This window comes from Taeniopygia guttata, chromosome 6 (genome assembly GCF_048771995.1).
Source record: "Taeniopygia guttata chromosome 6, bTaeGut7.mat, whole genome shotgun sequence".
Classification (NCBI taxonomy): Eukaryota; Metazoa; Chordata; class Aves; order Passeriformes; family Estrildidae; genus Taeniopygia; species Taeniopygia guttata.
In genome coordinates this window covers 23,222,794-23,238,016 of record NC_133031.1, presented here as the reverse complement: position 1 = coordinate 23,238,016, position 15,223 = coordinate 23,222,794, and the positions used below count along the sequence as shown (strand labels likewise).

Below are 15,223 nucleotides of genomic sequence, written 5' to 3'. Positions count from 1 at the left end.
CAGCTTGAGCTGCATGGAGACCCTCAGACCATTATCAAAACAGATATATTTATTCTTCTGGTACATGGGTTGTCACACACCACACGTGTGCACAGACCTGTCCTCTCCACTCACATGTGGCAGGGGCTGTCCATCACTGTCCCTGGCTGCAGCAGAGGGTGGGCAAGCCACAAGCAGCATAGCTCCTTCCCTGCTGTGGGTGCTGGGAAGGGTCTGCAGTGAGGGGTGCTGTCTGCTGGCCTGCATGCTCCAGCCCTAGCACTCGGGGCAGTCCTGGGCTCTGAGGATCCGGAGGGTCCATAGCATTTGGTTGGATGACTTGTTGGCTTAGCAAGGCGCTGGTCAGACTGTTGGTCAGCGCAGGGAGAAGACACAGGGTGCTCACCTGCCTGGGCTCCCAAGCAGGAACCTGCAGGGACAGAGATGGTGCCATCAGCCACGTCCCCTACACGCTGGCACCCCCTCAGCAGCTACTTCCACACACTCACCATTCTCCGCGTGCTGCCACTGCTTCCTTCCGCACCAGCCTCTTTTTGTCATCCAAAGGCTTGGCCAGTGCCCGGATAACTTGGCCCTTGTATGGGAGCAGCTGTAGGACAGAAGGGGCTCTTTATGAGAGAAGTGGATGCTGGCTGCCCCCCAGGAGGTTGGGAGTCCCCTGCCCCTCTACATGCAGGAGCAGGCAGCAGGGTGCTGCAGCACTTACCACTGTTGTGGGCAGACTGGTAAGGGCGTGGGCACAGCGCAGGGCAGCGATGCGGACAGCCTGGAACAGACAGGGATGAGGGCAGCACAAGGGGCAGGAGAGAGGGGCATAGCAGGGAGGAAGGAGGGGATGCACACACCATGGTGGGGCTGGAGGTGAGGTTGAGGAACTTGGTGACCAGTGTGTCGACATGCAGGCTCATGATCTGGGGAGCTTCGAGCAGCAGTGGGTGGAGGCAGCTCAGTGTGGAGAGCTGCACTACACGATCTGAGCAGGACAAAGCCTCAAGCAGGAGGGAAAGAAGCTGCAGAGAGAGGGAGAACATAGGAGTCATGAATAACCCCGGATGATGCACTCCACAGTGTCACAACCCACCCTGCTTGCCAGCCAGGCTGGCTCTTACCGTGGGCAGCTCTGTCACCAGCACAGGTTTGGGGAGGTGGTTGAGCACATGGGACAGGCCCTTCAGGTAATTGGCCTTCACATCTGTGGAGAGCAGAGATGGTTACAAGCAGCCTGCAGGAGGAGAAGATGCTGGCTCAGGTCCCCTTGTTAAAGGGTCAGGAGTGGTGAGGCTGGGCTGGGGATGGCCACTCACCGGGGCCGGCCCCATGGAAGCCTTGCACCAGCTTGGGGACATTGTCAGTGAAGAAGCGCTGGCGGAACATGATGCGCACGTCAGCGTGGCAGCCCTTGTGCAGCACGTCCGGGGACTCGGCCATGAGCAAGGAGAAGCCATCGGCTGTGGCAGGGCCCAGCTCCGTGTCACCCAGCAGGCCCAGCAGCTGCAAGGGAGAGAGCCCTGAGACAGAGTGCCCTGCTCCTGGAGGTCTCCAGCCAGCCATGGGGGAGCAAGGCAGGTTTCTTAGACGTCACCCAGCCCCACTACCACCTACCTTGTCTGTCAGGCAAGAGCTTAGGGGGTGGTAGCGCAGCACCAGGGCTTTGGTCACCTGTGCAGGCAGAACAGTCAGTGCCAGGCTGGGTCCCCCAGTCCCCCTGCCCCACTCATCCAGGACAAGCCTTACCCAGAGCAGCAGGGTGAGTGCCTGCGTTCGGCGGGGCCCCTCTGCAAGGCTGGGCTCCATCCTGTTCACTGCAAGCTGCAGGATTTCATCCAGCTGCTGCCCTGGGGATGGAAGGGACAAGCTGAGGCATTCCTCCTGTCAGCAGTTGGCAGGGACACCTGGCATCTGCCCCAGCCCCCTTACCTGCTGGGTGCTTGTTCACCAGCCCTGCAAAGCACTTGGCAGCTGTGGTGGCTGTGAAGGGACAGTTGCAGGAACAGCTCAAGGCCAGCAGCTCCCGGAGCAGCCATTCCTGCTGAGGGATTGCCACCTGGAAGAGACACAAAATGTGTTATGGCCCAGGGCTGCAGCTGCTCCCTCTGTCTGTCTGTGGAGCTTGGTGTGGACAGAGGCTGGAAGGTGCTTGGGCAGGGCCCCTCTCCATCCTACTCCCCATCAACGTACATCGCGGGGCAAGGAGCAGATGAAGGCCATGAGGAGGGCAACCAGGCGTCTCTGTGCCTCCAAGAACTCCCCATCCTGCAAGGGAGAACAGTGTCCATGTCATAACAGTCCTTGCTGCCAGCCCGTGCAAACATCCTCGTTCCTGGCCCATTCTGGTGCCCCAGCCCCAATTCCCAAACATACCCCAAAAGGCTGGAAGGAGCAGGGAAAACTGTTCTGGGGTAGGAAGGAGACATCTCCATCCAGAAAGAGGGGCACCACATGAGACACACTCTGGGCAGCCAGCCTAGGAAAAGACATTGTGATGTGCCGCTCTGGAAGACCAGAGACCTCCCAGGAGGCACAGGGTCACCCTGTACAGATGGCAGCAGGGGACATGCAACCTGCTCCCTCCCCACAAGGGAGCACCCAGCTGCCTGCCCCAGCTTCACTCACTCAGGGCGCAGGTGAGTGGTGGCAGCACTGATGACTGGGATCATGGCAGCCAGCACCTCTTCCTCCAGCAGTGCCTTGCCTGGCAGTGTATGAGTGCTCTCTGCAGGTAGCGGGAGGAATGGAACTTGCTGGAGCCTGCTTTTCAGAAGGAGGCGGCAGGCACAGCCCCCTGAATGCACACCAGAGTGGGGCAGGGCTCTGGGACAAGGGCAGGGAGCAGTGAAGCCCACTCTTGAGGGCCATGGGTGCCAAAAGGCATCAGCAGCAGTACTGACTGCAGGATCAGGGACTGCTGAGAGCCCGGGAGTTGCCTGTTCTCCCCTCTCCCACTCCAGCCCTTGCACTTACCTGGCATGGCTGCCTGCACAGCCATGGCCAGCAGGCACGGCACCACCGTCTGGTGGAAGTACCAGCAGCCCTCGGCATCCTGCTGGCACTGCAGGGCCACACGGTGCAGGCTCTGGCACACGGAGATCATGTCTTGGGTGTTCCTGGCCTCAGTCCCTGCAGGGCACAGTCACCACCGAGTCAAACAGCCTCAGCACCCAGCTCCCTGATCTGCACCAGGATCCTGGGACAATGCTGATTTTTCTGACTCCCACTCCACCAGTGGGACTCACAGCCCAGGTGTGGATTCCCTGTACCACTGCCATTCCAGCTCTCCCCCAGGCATCACCAGTAACAGAGGAAGCTCCTGCCCAGACACGCTCTGTGGGCTGCCTGCAGGAGCTCCATTACCTTTCTGCACCTTCTGGAGATGCTGTAGCAGGATGGGGACAGTCTCCCTCACGATGCTGGTGTGGGTGGACACAGCTGCCAGGGCCTGCAGGCAGCGCTGCTGCAAGGAGTGGTGGTTGTGGTAGCTCTCCTCCCGCTCTGAAAAGGAAACACACCTCAGAGAGGGACCTGGGGACATCCCACCCAAGGACAGTCAGGGCCCAGACCCTGCCAGGGCAGATGGGGTGAAGCAGCACAGCAGACCCAGCCCATGCCAGCCTCAAGGCACTCTGCCTGCTCCGCAGCCGGGCAGCTCCTTCCCACAAGGGTGATCCTGGCCACACACCAGCTGGCTACCAGACCAACCACAGCCTTCCCTGTGCCAGCACACAGTGCCTGCACTGGGAATCCCCCAAGGACAGCCACTGACCTACACCACCTAACACAGCCCCACTGTCTGGCAGGAGCCCAAGGGGGAAAGGCTTTACCCCAAAACCAGTCACCACTCCTTTCCCAGCCCTACCTGACTGCAGCTCCTCTTTAAGCCTGGGTACCATGTGTCCAGAGAAAACCTTTGGGAAGGTGGGGGCCAGGGACCCAGCTGCCTCCATTGCTGCTTCACTGCCAGGGGGAAAGCGAATGGAAAAAGTGATGCAAGGACTGCAAATCTGGGGCTGCCTGTACACCAGCTGCACAGACCTGGCCAGAAGGTGTCTCCAGAGCCCCATTTCTCAGCAACTTGCCTTTTTCAACCCTCAGGTAGGCAGAGCAAAACCCCTGATTTGACAGGCTCAGGCTTTCTTATTTTCAGCCCATGAATAGTCTGGTTTATTCCATGTTGTCTTCTTGTTCAGAGCGTTCCTGTGCCTTCCCTCAGACTACAGCCCCTCTCTGCAGCAAAACCAGGCTTTGTTCCTCCACCCAGAATATGGATGACTACCATGATGCCAGCCCACCCCTCACCTGCTCTGGGAATCCTCATGCAGAGCAAGACGGATGAGGTGATCCGCAACCAGCTCCAGATTAGAGGAAGACAGGAAGCCTGTAAAAAGAGCCATAGAAGAATCCTATCCTTGGCCAAAGGCAAAGATGCAGGGTGTGCTGGACAGGATCCCTCCCCCTCATCCAGGCCAGCAGCAATGCAGCAGCACACCAAATGCCAGAGATAAAAGGTGCCCAGCACAAACAGGCAAGAGAGAGACCAAATGTCCCTGGAGCTCATGACCTGGGTAGAACATGCTGCTGCTACTCCTGTGCACTTACAGGCAGCAGGCAAGGACATCCCAGCAGCCACAGTGTCTCTCAGAAAACCATGACACCTCCCTCTGTCTCAAGGCAAAAAAGGCACCAACCTTGCAGGGAGCCCAGGACAGTCAGTGCTTTGATCCCAACCAGCTGCAGCTGCACACTGGGATCCAGCAGCGCCGAGAACACCACGGAGCAAATCTGGGCTTGGAGCAACAGCAGAGCGCTCTCATCTGGAGAGAGAGTCATGGAATCACTGCCAGTGTCTGGCTGTCACCACACAGCCACCATCACAGCACTTGACAGACCCTTTTTGGGGGGTCTGCATTTGATACCAAATCATGCAGGGTCCCTGGAACATGGCAGGGGCTCACACATGCAGCCACACTGGCCAGTGAGTTTTGCCTGTATGTCAGCATACAGGAAAGTGAGGTCAGAGCCTGCAGCCCTTGGGACACAGGTGCCTTCAGAGGGACCAGTCACCTTCACCTTCTTCCACATTTCCCCACTTCTGCTGCAACTCCAGGAAGCCTAGCAGCATTTCCAGGATTGTCCTCCTCTGGCTGCTCTGCAGGGACACAGAGGTGTAACCCAGATCACGGTCACTGCTGGGACAGAGCTGCACCTCAGCCCAGCACTGTGAGGCCTCAGGGTGCCCATGGGGTCTCCACCCACAGCCAGGGAAGGACACCCTGCTGCCCCCAGGCCCTGTGGAGCCAGTGGGTGCCCCTCACCTGCGTGTGCTTGGTGTACTGCTCCAGCAGCAGGGGCAGGACGCTGTGGGTGATGCAGTGGTAGGTGCGGAGGGAGGCACCCGCTGCTGCCTGCAGGAGTTTGGCACTGGGCCACACCAGCTTCATGTCGGGCTCGCACAGATGGTGCCTGCAATCTGAGATAGGCTGGGCATCAGCTGCACCGGCGCAGAGCTCCTCTGCCTCGCGTGCAGGGACACAGCTGATAGCAGGGCTGGGACGTGCTGCCAGGGTGCAGCTCTGAGCTGCAGCACAGCCTCCCCAGCTGAGCAGCTTCCCACAGCTCCAAGCACACAGAGTGCAGCAGAGATGGAAACAGCTCAATCTCCTCGTCCTCCCTCCTGCAGCCAATTACCTTGGAGAAGCCAAAAGTTGCTGTGAGGACTAGAAAGAAAAGAGGCTTGAAAGAGAAGAGGAAGGTAGATCTCTACTAAGGAGGATGCTTTCAGGCCTGGCTGCATGGGGCAGGTCTCTGTCAGCTACCTTGCAGGATGCTGCTGAGGAAGGAATCCAGCAGATCCTCAGAATCAGAGCTGAGCACGGAGCGGGAGAGGCAGGCAGAGAGAGCACGCAGGGCAGCCAGGCATTCCGTCTCAATCTTCTCGCTCGCTGTCTGGAACACCTGCAGGAAAGGCCATAGCGTGAGCTGAACTCCATGCCGACAGCAACCGCAGGCTTCAGGCTCCCAATGGAGGCTGAAGGGCTCAAGCTCCTGCCTCATTTCCCATGTGATTTGAACATGCAGCATGGCACATTCAAGCACATGGACATGCTGATAGGGCTGGCCTGTCCCCTCCACTTTTCAGCTGGGGCAGCCCAAGGTCACAGGTGTGACTGCTGGGAGATACGGGACCTACCCGGTCTGGTTGAGAGCTCCTGCTCAGCCCAGCCATGGTGGAGCCCTGCGGTACTCACCTCTCTGCGCAGGGATGACCAGAGGCTGGGAAGGAATTCCTGCAGCTCCTTCTGCCCATAGATGGCACAGCAGGCAGTCTGCAAGAGGGAGCCAGGAGAAAGCATCACAGAGAAGCCTGTACCAGGAGGACACACTGCTGGGACACTGCCCATCTAGGCAGGCTCATGCTGAACTGCACAAATCACTCAAGAAAAACAGGAAAGAGTGATGCAGGCCAAACTAGGACTCTGGAAATTGTGGGTCTGTAAGGGAGAAGGGCTCAGAAGTGGCTGTCAGCTGCTACTGCCACGGATCAGCTGTAGGCTGAAGGGAGTAGGGGATCTCTCCTTACCAGAGTCTGCAGCGAATCAAGCTTGGCACTTTGCAGTTCTGAGTCCAACTTCTCAATAAGCAGAGGGAGAAGGAACTGCAGAGAGAAACACTTTAATTCAGCCCATCCCTTGTACCACCTTGTCCATGGCCCTGCAAGGCTGCAAGTTCAGCCTCTGCCAGGAGAGCAAAGGTGAAGGGGTAACTGCAATATGCAGCCCCTTCCCAGGGTGTCAGTCAGCACCCTCCCGATGACCAGCCCCAGCAGGAGACAGGGCTGCCCAAGTGCAAACTCCTGGTCCCAGTTTTTCCCATCCCATAGAGTCACAGTAGGAACTGCAGCACAGTGAAAGGCATCCTGTGCTAAGGGAACAGTGAGGCACTCAAGAATCCCCAAGGAGCTTCATACCTCAGCAAACTGGGTTGTGGAAGCCAGTACAGCCCGGAGGCTCAGGATCAGGTCTTCTCTCTGGATGCCATGAGGATCATTGGGGGGCTGCAAAGGAAGCAGAGAGCAGGTCACTCACCAGTCAGGAAACATCCCAACCCAGCCATCAGCTGAGGTTGCATCACTTCATCTCCAGCAAGGCAGCAGCAGCGCCAGTCGCTGCAGCTAGCTTGGCACCAGCCTGTCAGCCTGGGTACCACAGCTGACAGCTGAACACTGCCCAGCCAAGACCCTTGGCCACCCTCTCATCCCATCCCTGGAGGGGACATAACCCCCTAAGAAAACACCAGAAATAAATAAAGAATAGGCTGTGGCACATGGCAGACTCACTCACTGGAGTAAAATCAACAGGGAAGTAGCAGGATGTAACTTCAAAGAGCTCCTCCACAAAGGGACCTGCAGACAGAGGAGAGAAGGGGTGAGCAGAGATATTGGGCAAAAAAGGCACAGCAGCTCTGCTCAGCACCCACGATAGGCCAGCTCTACAACTTTTAAAGCATGTTAGGCACTACCCCATGCCTGGTCAGACCCAAGAGCCATAAAGAAAAGGGATATGTCTCCCAGTCAGCTCTGCATGGCAGGTTTAGGCTCACCCAGGGCATAGTCCTTGGCAATGAGATCACGCACAATCTGGAAGGCCACAAGCAGATTGCGGGGATCCTTCTCCCCATCCATGACCTGGATGAAGCCGAAGGTGAAGTTGGCACCCAGGCCTTTCAGCTCTGCAGAAAGAAAGAGCATGAGCAGGTGCAGGACATCAGACCTTACAATACAGCATTAAATTGGCCAAATTGCCCCAGCCCCACAGTCCTTTTCCAGGTCTCCCGGGCAGAGGCACAGAGCCCTTGGAGAAGGTGAAAGGGAGTAATTTTCCCAGCCTGAACAATCCCAGAGTAGCTCTGGCATCTGCCCCCTCACCTTCCTCCCTGGTGCTCATGAAGTTGGTGATGATGCTGTAGACTGTGTGGCGGTCCAGTTGCGGCAAGGACTGAAGGGAGGAGCAGACCAATCAAAACCATCCTCTACACATGGCAGCACAGCTACCCACTACCCCACGGACAACACATGCCTTTGAGAGAGAGCAGGACCCCCAGCAGCTCAGCTGCTGCTTCCTAGCACAGAGATCCCATGTATCACATGCAAAGTGTGCACATGCCTATGCAATGGCACATGAACATGACTCTGTCTCATCACTGTGAATGCACTATTAGTCACACCAGGGCCACACATGCTGCCCAAGGCACTGCCAGCAAAAACAATCTTACATGTGAGGAGAATTGGAGAGGGGGCACTTAAACACAGAGAATGGAACAAAAGGAAATAATTCCCTTAGGGCTGAGAAAACAGTGGACAAGGGCCCAGCAGGATTCTTGGCTGCTGTCTGTCTCTCACAGTCTCTCTTGCAGTGAGCCAAGCTGTCTCTAAGCTCTGCAGGAGCACTGCACTGTGCTGAATGTGGCCAGTCCTCAGGGTAGGTAGGCAATCCCCAGACACACAGAGAGCAGACATCAAGGACAGGAGGATAGGAAATCACATTGCTCACCTGCACATGTACCTCCTGGAAGATGGCTTTGAGCACAGACACTGCTAGCCCTGGGGACAGCACCTCACACATGCTCTGGGGACAGGAAGAGAAAAGCAAGAACAGAATACCATGATGGCAGGCACATAATGAAGCTCCTGCCTCCATGCAGCAGCTGCCCGCAGGATCCTCTTCCACAAAAGGGAGATCTCACCACCCCCTCCCCAGACAGAACAGGATAATATGCCCATCATCTGTGCTGCTCTCCAGGGTGGCCAGGGAATCCTTGCCCCAGTACTCAACACAGGGCAGGAAATCAAAGCAGTCTCCTGTCTCCAGCTCCTCCACAAGAGGCACAGCAGAAGAGAGGAGACAGGGCAATGCCGCCATATGGGCTGACAGCCCAGCCAGGCCCTGCTCGACACAGTGCTCCAACCCATACCCAGGTGTTGCACCTCCCTGACACTGCTGGGGAATGCATGGGGGTGTGAGCTCACCAGTGCCCGGAGTCCCTGGAGCACCGAGGGGATCACCAGGTGATTATCTTGCAGCCGGCTCTCATAGAACATGACCAGATGCAGCACTGTCAGAAACAGACACCAATGTGTGTTAGCCCAAGGAAATGCAGCTGCTGGGTGCTGGCCCCAGCTCAACCACAAGCTGATGGATTAAGAGTGAGCACATCTTGCACTGGTGAATGGGACAAACTGCTGCTGTTGGATGCACCCACCTGGCTCCAACACCTTTGCCCTCCTCTTGTAAGCAGCCCACACCTCACTGCAGCAGGGCAGCAGCCACCTCTAGCTGCTGCAGAAGTGCTGGAGCTACCCAAGAGGCATTTGCCCTGGCCTGTCCAGACATGTGGATGCAGACACCAGCAGTAGAGTGGCAGTCTGCTCAGCGGAGGCTGGAGGATGTAATGGGGTGGGGTACAGAGCTGGGGCAGGAATTCTGGCTTCCTCGAACCTGGCTCCACAACACGTTCCTGGCCCCTGAGTCACGGCCACGGGCGCCTGCACACCCCAGCCCTGGGGAGTGGTAGCAGGAAGCAGACTGGAAGAGCCGGCTAGCAGCATCCTGTGCCCACAGCTGCTGCAGAAACTCAGCCCCCCAGGAGCCAGCCTGACGCAGAGCTTGAGAAATTAACTGCGTGAGCAGGGACACGAGGCTCTAACACAGCTCACTCCCCTTGCTCAATTGCCCTGAGTCTCTTTTCTCCTTCAAGTATCCCCACTGAACCTCGCCATTTCTGGCTGCCCCTCCAGAGCACCCCAGTTCCCATCAGTCATCACACCTGTCTCCAGCTACTGCAGCAGGTAAGGTTCTATATACAGCTGCTCTCAGCCTTGCCTCTCTAGCCAAAGAGAGCCAAATTCCAAGGACTAAGAATCTTTTACTTCCATCCTCCCCTTCCTCTACCTTACTTACTAGCCAGGCCCCCTGTCAAGCCAGCCTGCTGGCATAAGTATCTACATGGCCCCCAGGCCCAAGCCAAAGCTTGTTAGCACTTACTGGCTTTCCCTGCTGCCAGCCAGCTGCTATGGGGCATTTAACAGAGGCAGACCTTCTCCTTGTCTCCATGAACACAGCATCTTCCCCTCCACACCCCAGTCCTCCACTCCATTCTCATCCTTACACTGATCTCCCCTCCTCCCCAGGCCTCAGGGTTCCTCCTGAGTTAAACTGATCAGGCTGCAGGGCTGCAGTGTGACTTGGTGTGTGAAGGACAGTCTTCCTGCTCTGAGTCACCAGCCAAGGATTCTGACATACAGATGTATCCCCAATGTGTCTCACGTGGCACTGAGCACACCTTGGTGTGCAACACCCACACACTGTCAGGGGCACCAGCTGTCCAGTGATTTGGTGTATTCAGACAGTGACCTGAACTGCGTGGTGAGTTTGGCAAAAAGGCTGCAGCGCAAAGCTTCCTGCCCTCCTTGGACTTTGACTCTTAGAGACATGTACAAGGTTGTCACAGTGTTAGATCAATCCCTTTGCCAATTGCAGGACAGGCATTTTAATGGCACAGGTTTTGTCCCCAGCCAGACACTCAAGGGCCAGAAAAGGCTCACCTTCCTTCTCCTGAAGCAGGGAGTAACACTGGAGCAGGACTTGTGACAACAGCTGGATGCCTCGCCCTCGCATCCGAGGATCTGTGTTCTCCAGGCAAAACCTAGGCCAAGAGGGGAGAAAGCCCAAGAAGCCTGTTGTGAGCAGGTACATCCAAGCAGGAAGCACATCCTGAGCAGGCACATTACAAAACCAAAGAGGTGCCACTCTGTGGGCCCAATCATGTCTGACTTGCTGGCAGAGTGGAAAGACTCCTCTCCCCTGTCTATGCTGCACGTGTGCACTCAGCCCCAGAACCATGCAGAAAGAAATCCAAGTTCTCAAGACAGATCAAAGAAATTGCTCTTGCACCATGCTCCCAAGATCACAAGGGTCAAAAAGGATAAAGCCTCTTACAGTGAGGCAAACCCAGTCCCCAGCTTGGGAGAAATGAGCCTAGGCCATGACAGTTTGGAGACAAAAGCAGAAGCTGAGTGCCAGCCAACTTGTGACATGGTGTTGTGCAGCTGTGTGCTCAGGCAGCTCCTGCTGGGGACAGCCCCAACTGAAAAGTGCCCTGCAGCATGCTGCCTGCCACAACATCTCTCCTCTGTCCTGGGACAGCATCAAGAGCTGCTCCAGCCTTGCTCTTTCCCAGAGAGCTCCCACATCTAGGGAGGGCAAAGCACTACTTAAGCCCCACGCTGTGAGCAGACAACATCCTGCCTGCTGCAACGTGTCATCCAGTGCTGAAGCTCATCCTGGATGAGCACACTTGTCCTTCTCACTATGCCTCCTTGTGGGAATGTCCCCTGCAAGGCCCTTACCCGATGTGTAACTTGCATAAGGCTTTCCTTACCCCAGGGCTTCCACAAGCTGCAGCACTGTCCACCTTCCATCTTTCACCCCTAGAGAAAGGAGGCAAAGAGAGTGAACCAGAGATCACGCAGGCATGTTACTGGAGACGGATGCTGGGACATATCCCTGCACTGCACTGGGAACAGCCAGTGAGTGCTGACTCCTCACTAAAGTGCCAAAGGAGCCATGTGCACTTAACTGCTGGAGCTGCCTCCAGCCCTGCCTGCAAACACCTCTGAGACTGAGAGCTGAGAGGAGACAGCCAGGGGAGAAATGGCCTGCACTCTGCCTCACCCTTTCCCTGCAGCATGGCTGTATGTGTGGCTGCTAAGAGAAGTCTTGCTGAGTTCCACCTCTCTGAGACACTAAAACCCCCTTCTCTAATGTAAGCATGCTGAGAGGAGACAGAGGGCAGCTCTCCAGGTGCTTCCTGAGGGAGAACTGGCTGAACAAGCAGCCCAGACACTAGTGATCACTCAGCTTCCCACCTTGGCTCCAGCACCTCCCCACTGTGCAAAACTGCACTAACCTCTTCCAAGATGGGCAGGGAGAAAGCAGTTTTGTGGTCAGAGGAAGATAAAATGCTGGGACTCCTGGTGTCTATTTCCAACTCTGACTCAGATTCCTTGCCAGGTTGCCTCATTCACCTACTGCCTCCATATTCTTGCAACTCAACTGGGGGAAGAGTCACTCCTCAGGAGGCTTTGGTAAGGACTTGCTGCACCGTACAAGAACCTTGGCAGAAGGGCAGGTTCTCCATTCCTGCCACCTGCTTCCACTGTGGCACCTCCCCAGAAGGAAAGCTCTGCGTACACCCTCTGCTCAGACATAGGGTGGCAGGCAAGGGACTGCCTTACCTTCAGACCCCTAACCTGCAGATCAGGTGTCAAGTGACATTGCTGGAAAACAAGCAGCACCCCTCACTTTCTGCCTGGACAAAACAGCATCCCTCCAGAAAAAAACCCAAATCACCTGGCAGTCACTAAGACTCACTGTCTTTGCCCAGGGATACTTTTGGGCACTCTAGAGGGACCTGCTCACCTCTCTGCCCTGCTGAACTTGCACAACTGACAGGGAACTCACCCTCTCAGAAGCCCAAAGGTTTCATTATGGGCTTTCCCAGGCCTTGTTCCAGCTAGTGTCTCCTGCTGTTGCAAGCCTTTACTGTCTCTTCCTAAGCAGTTAATTCCACTATTAAGACACACTGTTCATCATAGACCTGTCTCTAGGGACGGGATGACTGTTTTCTGACAGTGTGTTCTGACAGCAGGCAGTCCTGACTCCAGAGACAGAGCTTTCAATTCTGCCTGGAGCAGCAGGGAAAAGGAGCCTGAGCTGAGAAACAGAACAGATAAGGGGAGCTGTGTGGATAAAGAACCCAGCGGGTCTCAGAATTGACGGCCACAGACTAAAAAGGGGGCGCCCTCAGAGACAGCCATGACATGCTGGCAAAATCTCCTGCAGAAAAACAACAGTGAAACAGCAAGGAAATGCTTTGCACCAGCCAAAGCAGAGTGGGCTGCAGAGAGAGCCTGGATGGCCCCTCCACATCCAGCATCCCAACATCTCGCTCTGCAAGCTCATGAAGAGCCTTTGTGCCTCTGCACCATCAGAGAAAAAGTCTGAGACAAATGCCATCTCTGTGGCCAGGTGCTCTGCCTCTCTGTGTCTGCAGAAAGCAGCTCTGCACAAAGCTTCTGGCTTCCTACTCAACAGGAAAGAGCTACAATGTGATGGCCAAAGCACAGTCAGGTACTGATACACCCCGAGGTCAGCAGCTCCTTTGCTCAGCAAGGGAGCTCCCTCTGTTCTCAGGTGTGACCAGCTTTGCCTCACGTGGTGTGGCCACCCCTCCCTGGCACAGCCTGTGAGTGTGCTGTGCTCGTGCACAGGCCGCAGCGTGAGCGCCAGCACAGCTAATTGGACCTGCCTCATCAGCACGGCAGGCACAGCGGTGAGCCCCTGAAACTGCTGCCTCCACATCTGGCAGCAGCACATATGCCCCAAGGTTAATTAGGCACCTCGAATCCCTTTACCAGGAGGGGCTGCCTTGCTATTCTGGCATTCCTGTAGCTCCCAGAGACTTAACAGAATTCACCCTGTGCTGGATTGCTACTCTGAACCAACCTGCTCTCTCTCCTGAAAGGTCTCTCCCCCTTTCAGTGTCCTTCTAGGTATTAGTTGCTTCTCGAGGACTTCCATTCTTGTTTCTCCCATACCTTCAAAATGTAAGCACAACATTCACAGGGAATGTGTAATGGATTCTGTAGCAGCAGTATCCTTTTCTCCCCATTTTTTAAGAAATATGAAATCAGCCTCTTCCTGCCAGCCAGTGACCTATGCAGCCCAACCTGCATGTGACAGCACCAAGGCCTTTCTGCCACTTGCCAAGTTACACTCATTTTAGTCCTTAGCAACAAACCAGTGAAGCTCAATGTGTTTGTTACAGCAATTGCACAATGGCCATGAGCTTAGAAAAGACCTCCCTATTCTTTTGCTCAAGGATACACAAAGCAATTTAATCCTTTCTGATGTGTGGTTCTGTACAAGGTCAGAGGGGCTCAAGGACACTTGCCAGCCCCACTGTTTGTGAAGGTGGCTTTGTCAAAAGAGCCACATGGCTGAAAAAAGCTGGGAGGAGCAAGTGGGAAGCAATTCTCTTTGTATGTCTTCCAAGAGACAAAGCTTTCTCCAGGCACTTCTGTAACATGACATCAGGTGACAACAACAGTTGTAAGGTTATCCTTCCCCACGTATATCCCAAATATGTCAGAGACTGTGTAACCCTTCTGCAACATGTCGACTATCACATAGTTTAATGAATTTCTCCAAATTTCCTTGGCAAATTCTTCACTCTGTGTTACATGGGCCACTGGGTTACCTTTCTGTTTTGCCAGCGCATCTCATCACCAAGACACTACATAGCAGTTCACAAACCACCATGCCTTGGGAAAGATCTAGAAGCCACCCGTCTGTGTAATGTAACATACACAGACAGCCCTTCTCGGCTCTCAGAGCTCCTTCCCAAAACATGCTGAAGCCACTGCCTACACACACAAAAATATCACCTTATCCTTACAAAGCCACAGTCCTGAAGCTGTAACTTCCCTAATGGAACAAAGTCACCCAACTGCTCTTCAAAGGAGGAGGATAAATTATCCGACCAAAGCAAACGCCTCAAGTCCTGCTAGGAAAGGGGGAGAAACCACAGTGAGGGTAGTCTGCAACTGCCACCTCCCACGGTCCCTCAGCAAGGCCATGAGCTATCGTCCCACAGTCATTTCTCTGCCAGCCACATCTACCTCGCTCCTGGAGCCCCTCACCCTCCGCACACCTCCTTGGCAGCTCCGAGCTGCAGGCCGTGCCCTACCCATCCCCACTGCCCTGCCCTCACGGCAGCCTCACAACCCGCAGACACGGTCCGTCCCGCGCCTCCACACCCTGCCCTGCCCTACCCACCGTGCCCGGCCCAGCCCAGCCCCACGCTTCCTCACAAACCCCTCCCCACACCGCCACGACCCGCCCGTGCCCACGCCCGCCCCAGGCCCAGCCCTGCCCCGCTGCCGCGCCCACGCCCAGTCCCGCCCCGCCCCCGCGCGGTACCTGCCGCCACCTCCGCGGCACGGCCGTCCTGCTGCCCGGACACGAAGTCCCGGACGGAGGCGGCGAGAGCCTGAACCTCCGCCCCGGGCCCGGGCCCGGCCGCCGCCATGACACCCGCGCGCAGGGCCGCGCCCCGCCCCCCGCCCGCGCGTGCGCGGGGGCGGTGCCGGCGGTCACGTGCGCCCGGGGGC

General features: G+C 56.3%; 1 protein-coding gene across 4 annotated transcripts; it reads right to left on the bottom strand.

The window, feature by feature from the left end:
• Positions 1-31: 31 nt before the first annotated feature.
• MMS19 (MMS19 homolog, cytosolic iron-sulfur assembly component) lies at positions 32-15,198 on the bottom strand. Of its 4 annotated transcripts, none has more exons than XM_072931171.1 (31): positions 15,033-15,196; positions 11,431-11,479; positions 10,595-10,695; positions 9,020-9,105; positions 8,544-8,618; positions 7,919-7,988; positions 7,594-7,722; positions 7,335-7,396; positions 6,962-7,048; positions 6,575-6,649; positions 6,243-6,320; positions 5,811-5,949; positions 5,310-5,464; positions 5,059-5,143; positions 4,683-4,808; positions 4,294-4,372; positions 3,854-3,951; positions 3,352-3,489; positions 2,962-3,117; positions 2,614-2,713; positions 2,362-2,464; positions 2,179-2,253; positions 1,918-2,044; positions 1,735-1,835; positions 1,603-1,659; positions 1,305-1,491; positions 1,110-1,192; positions 846-1,010; positions 707-766; positions 489-608; positions 32-409 (listed from the first exon to the last, which is right to left on the bottom strand). In XM_072931171.1, exons 1-30 carry the CDS (start codon positions 15,139-15,141, stop codon positions 537-539), a joined length of 3,027 nt encoding a protein of 1,008 aa, XP_072787272.1. In that variant the 5' UTR covers positions 15,142-15,196; the 3' UTR covers positions 32-409; positions 489-536. The 4 variants fall into 4 exon arrangements, with proteins under 4 accessions (XP_072787272.1, XP_030132082.4, XP_030132083.4 ...); XM_030276222.4 differs by having other exon boundaries at positions 489-589; positions 15,033-15,194; XM_030276223.4 differs by having other exon boundaries at positions 242-409; positions 489-589; positions 5,065-5,143; positions 15,033-15,195.
• Between the last annotated feature and the right edge of the window lie 25 nt (positions 15,199-15,223).

Excerpts from the sequence above, each read along its gene's own strand:
- MMS19 (XM_030276222.4), bottom strand. The coding sequence starts at position 15,141 with ATGGCGGCGGCCGGGCCCGGGCCCGGGGCGGAGGTTCAGGCTCTCGCC. Across the intron at positions 6,321-6,574 it reads TTGATTCGCTGCAGACTCTG|ACTGCCTGCTGTGCCATCTA; the intron begins GTAAGGAGAGAT and ends TCCCTCTTGCAG. Across the intron at positions 1,492-1,602 it reads GCTCTTGCCTGACAGACAAG|CTGCTGGGCCTGCTGGGTGA; the intron begins GTAGGTGGTAGT and ends TCTCCCTTGCAG.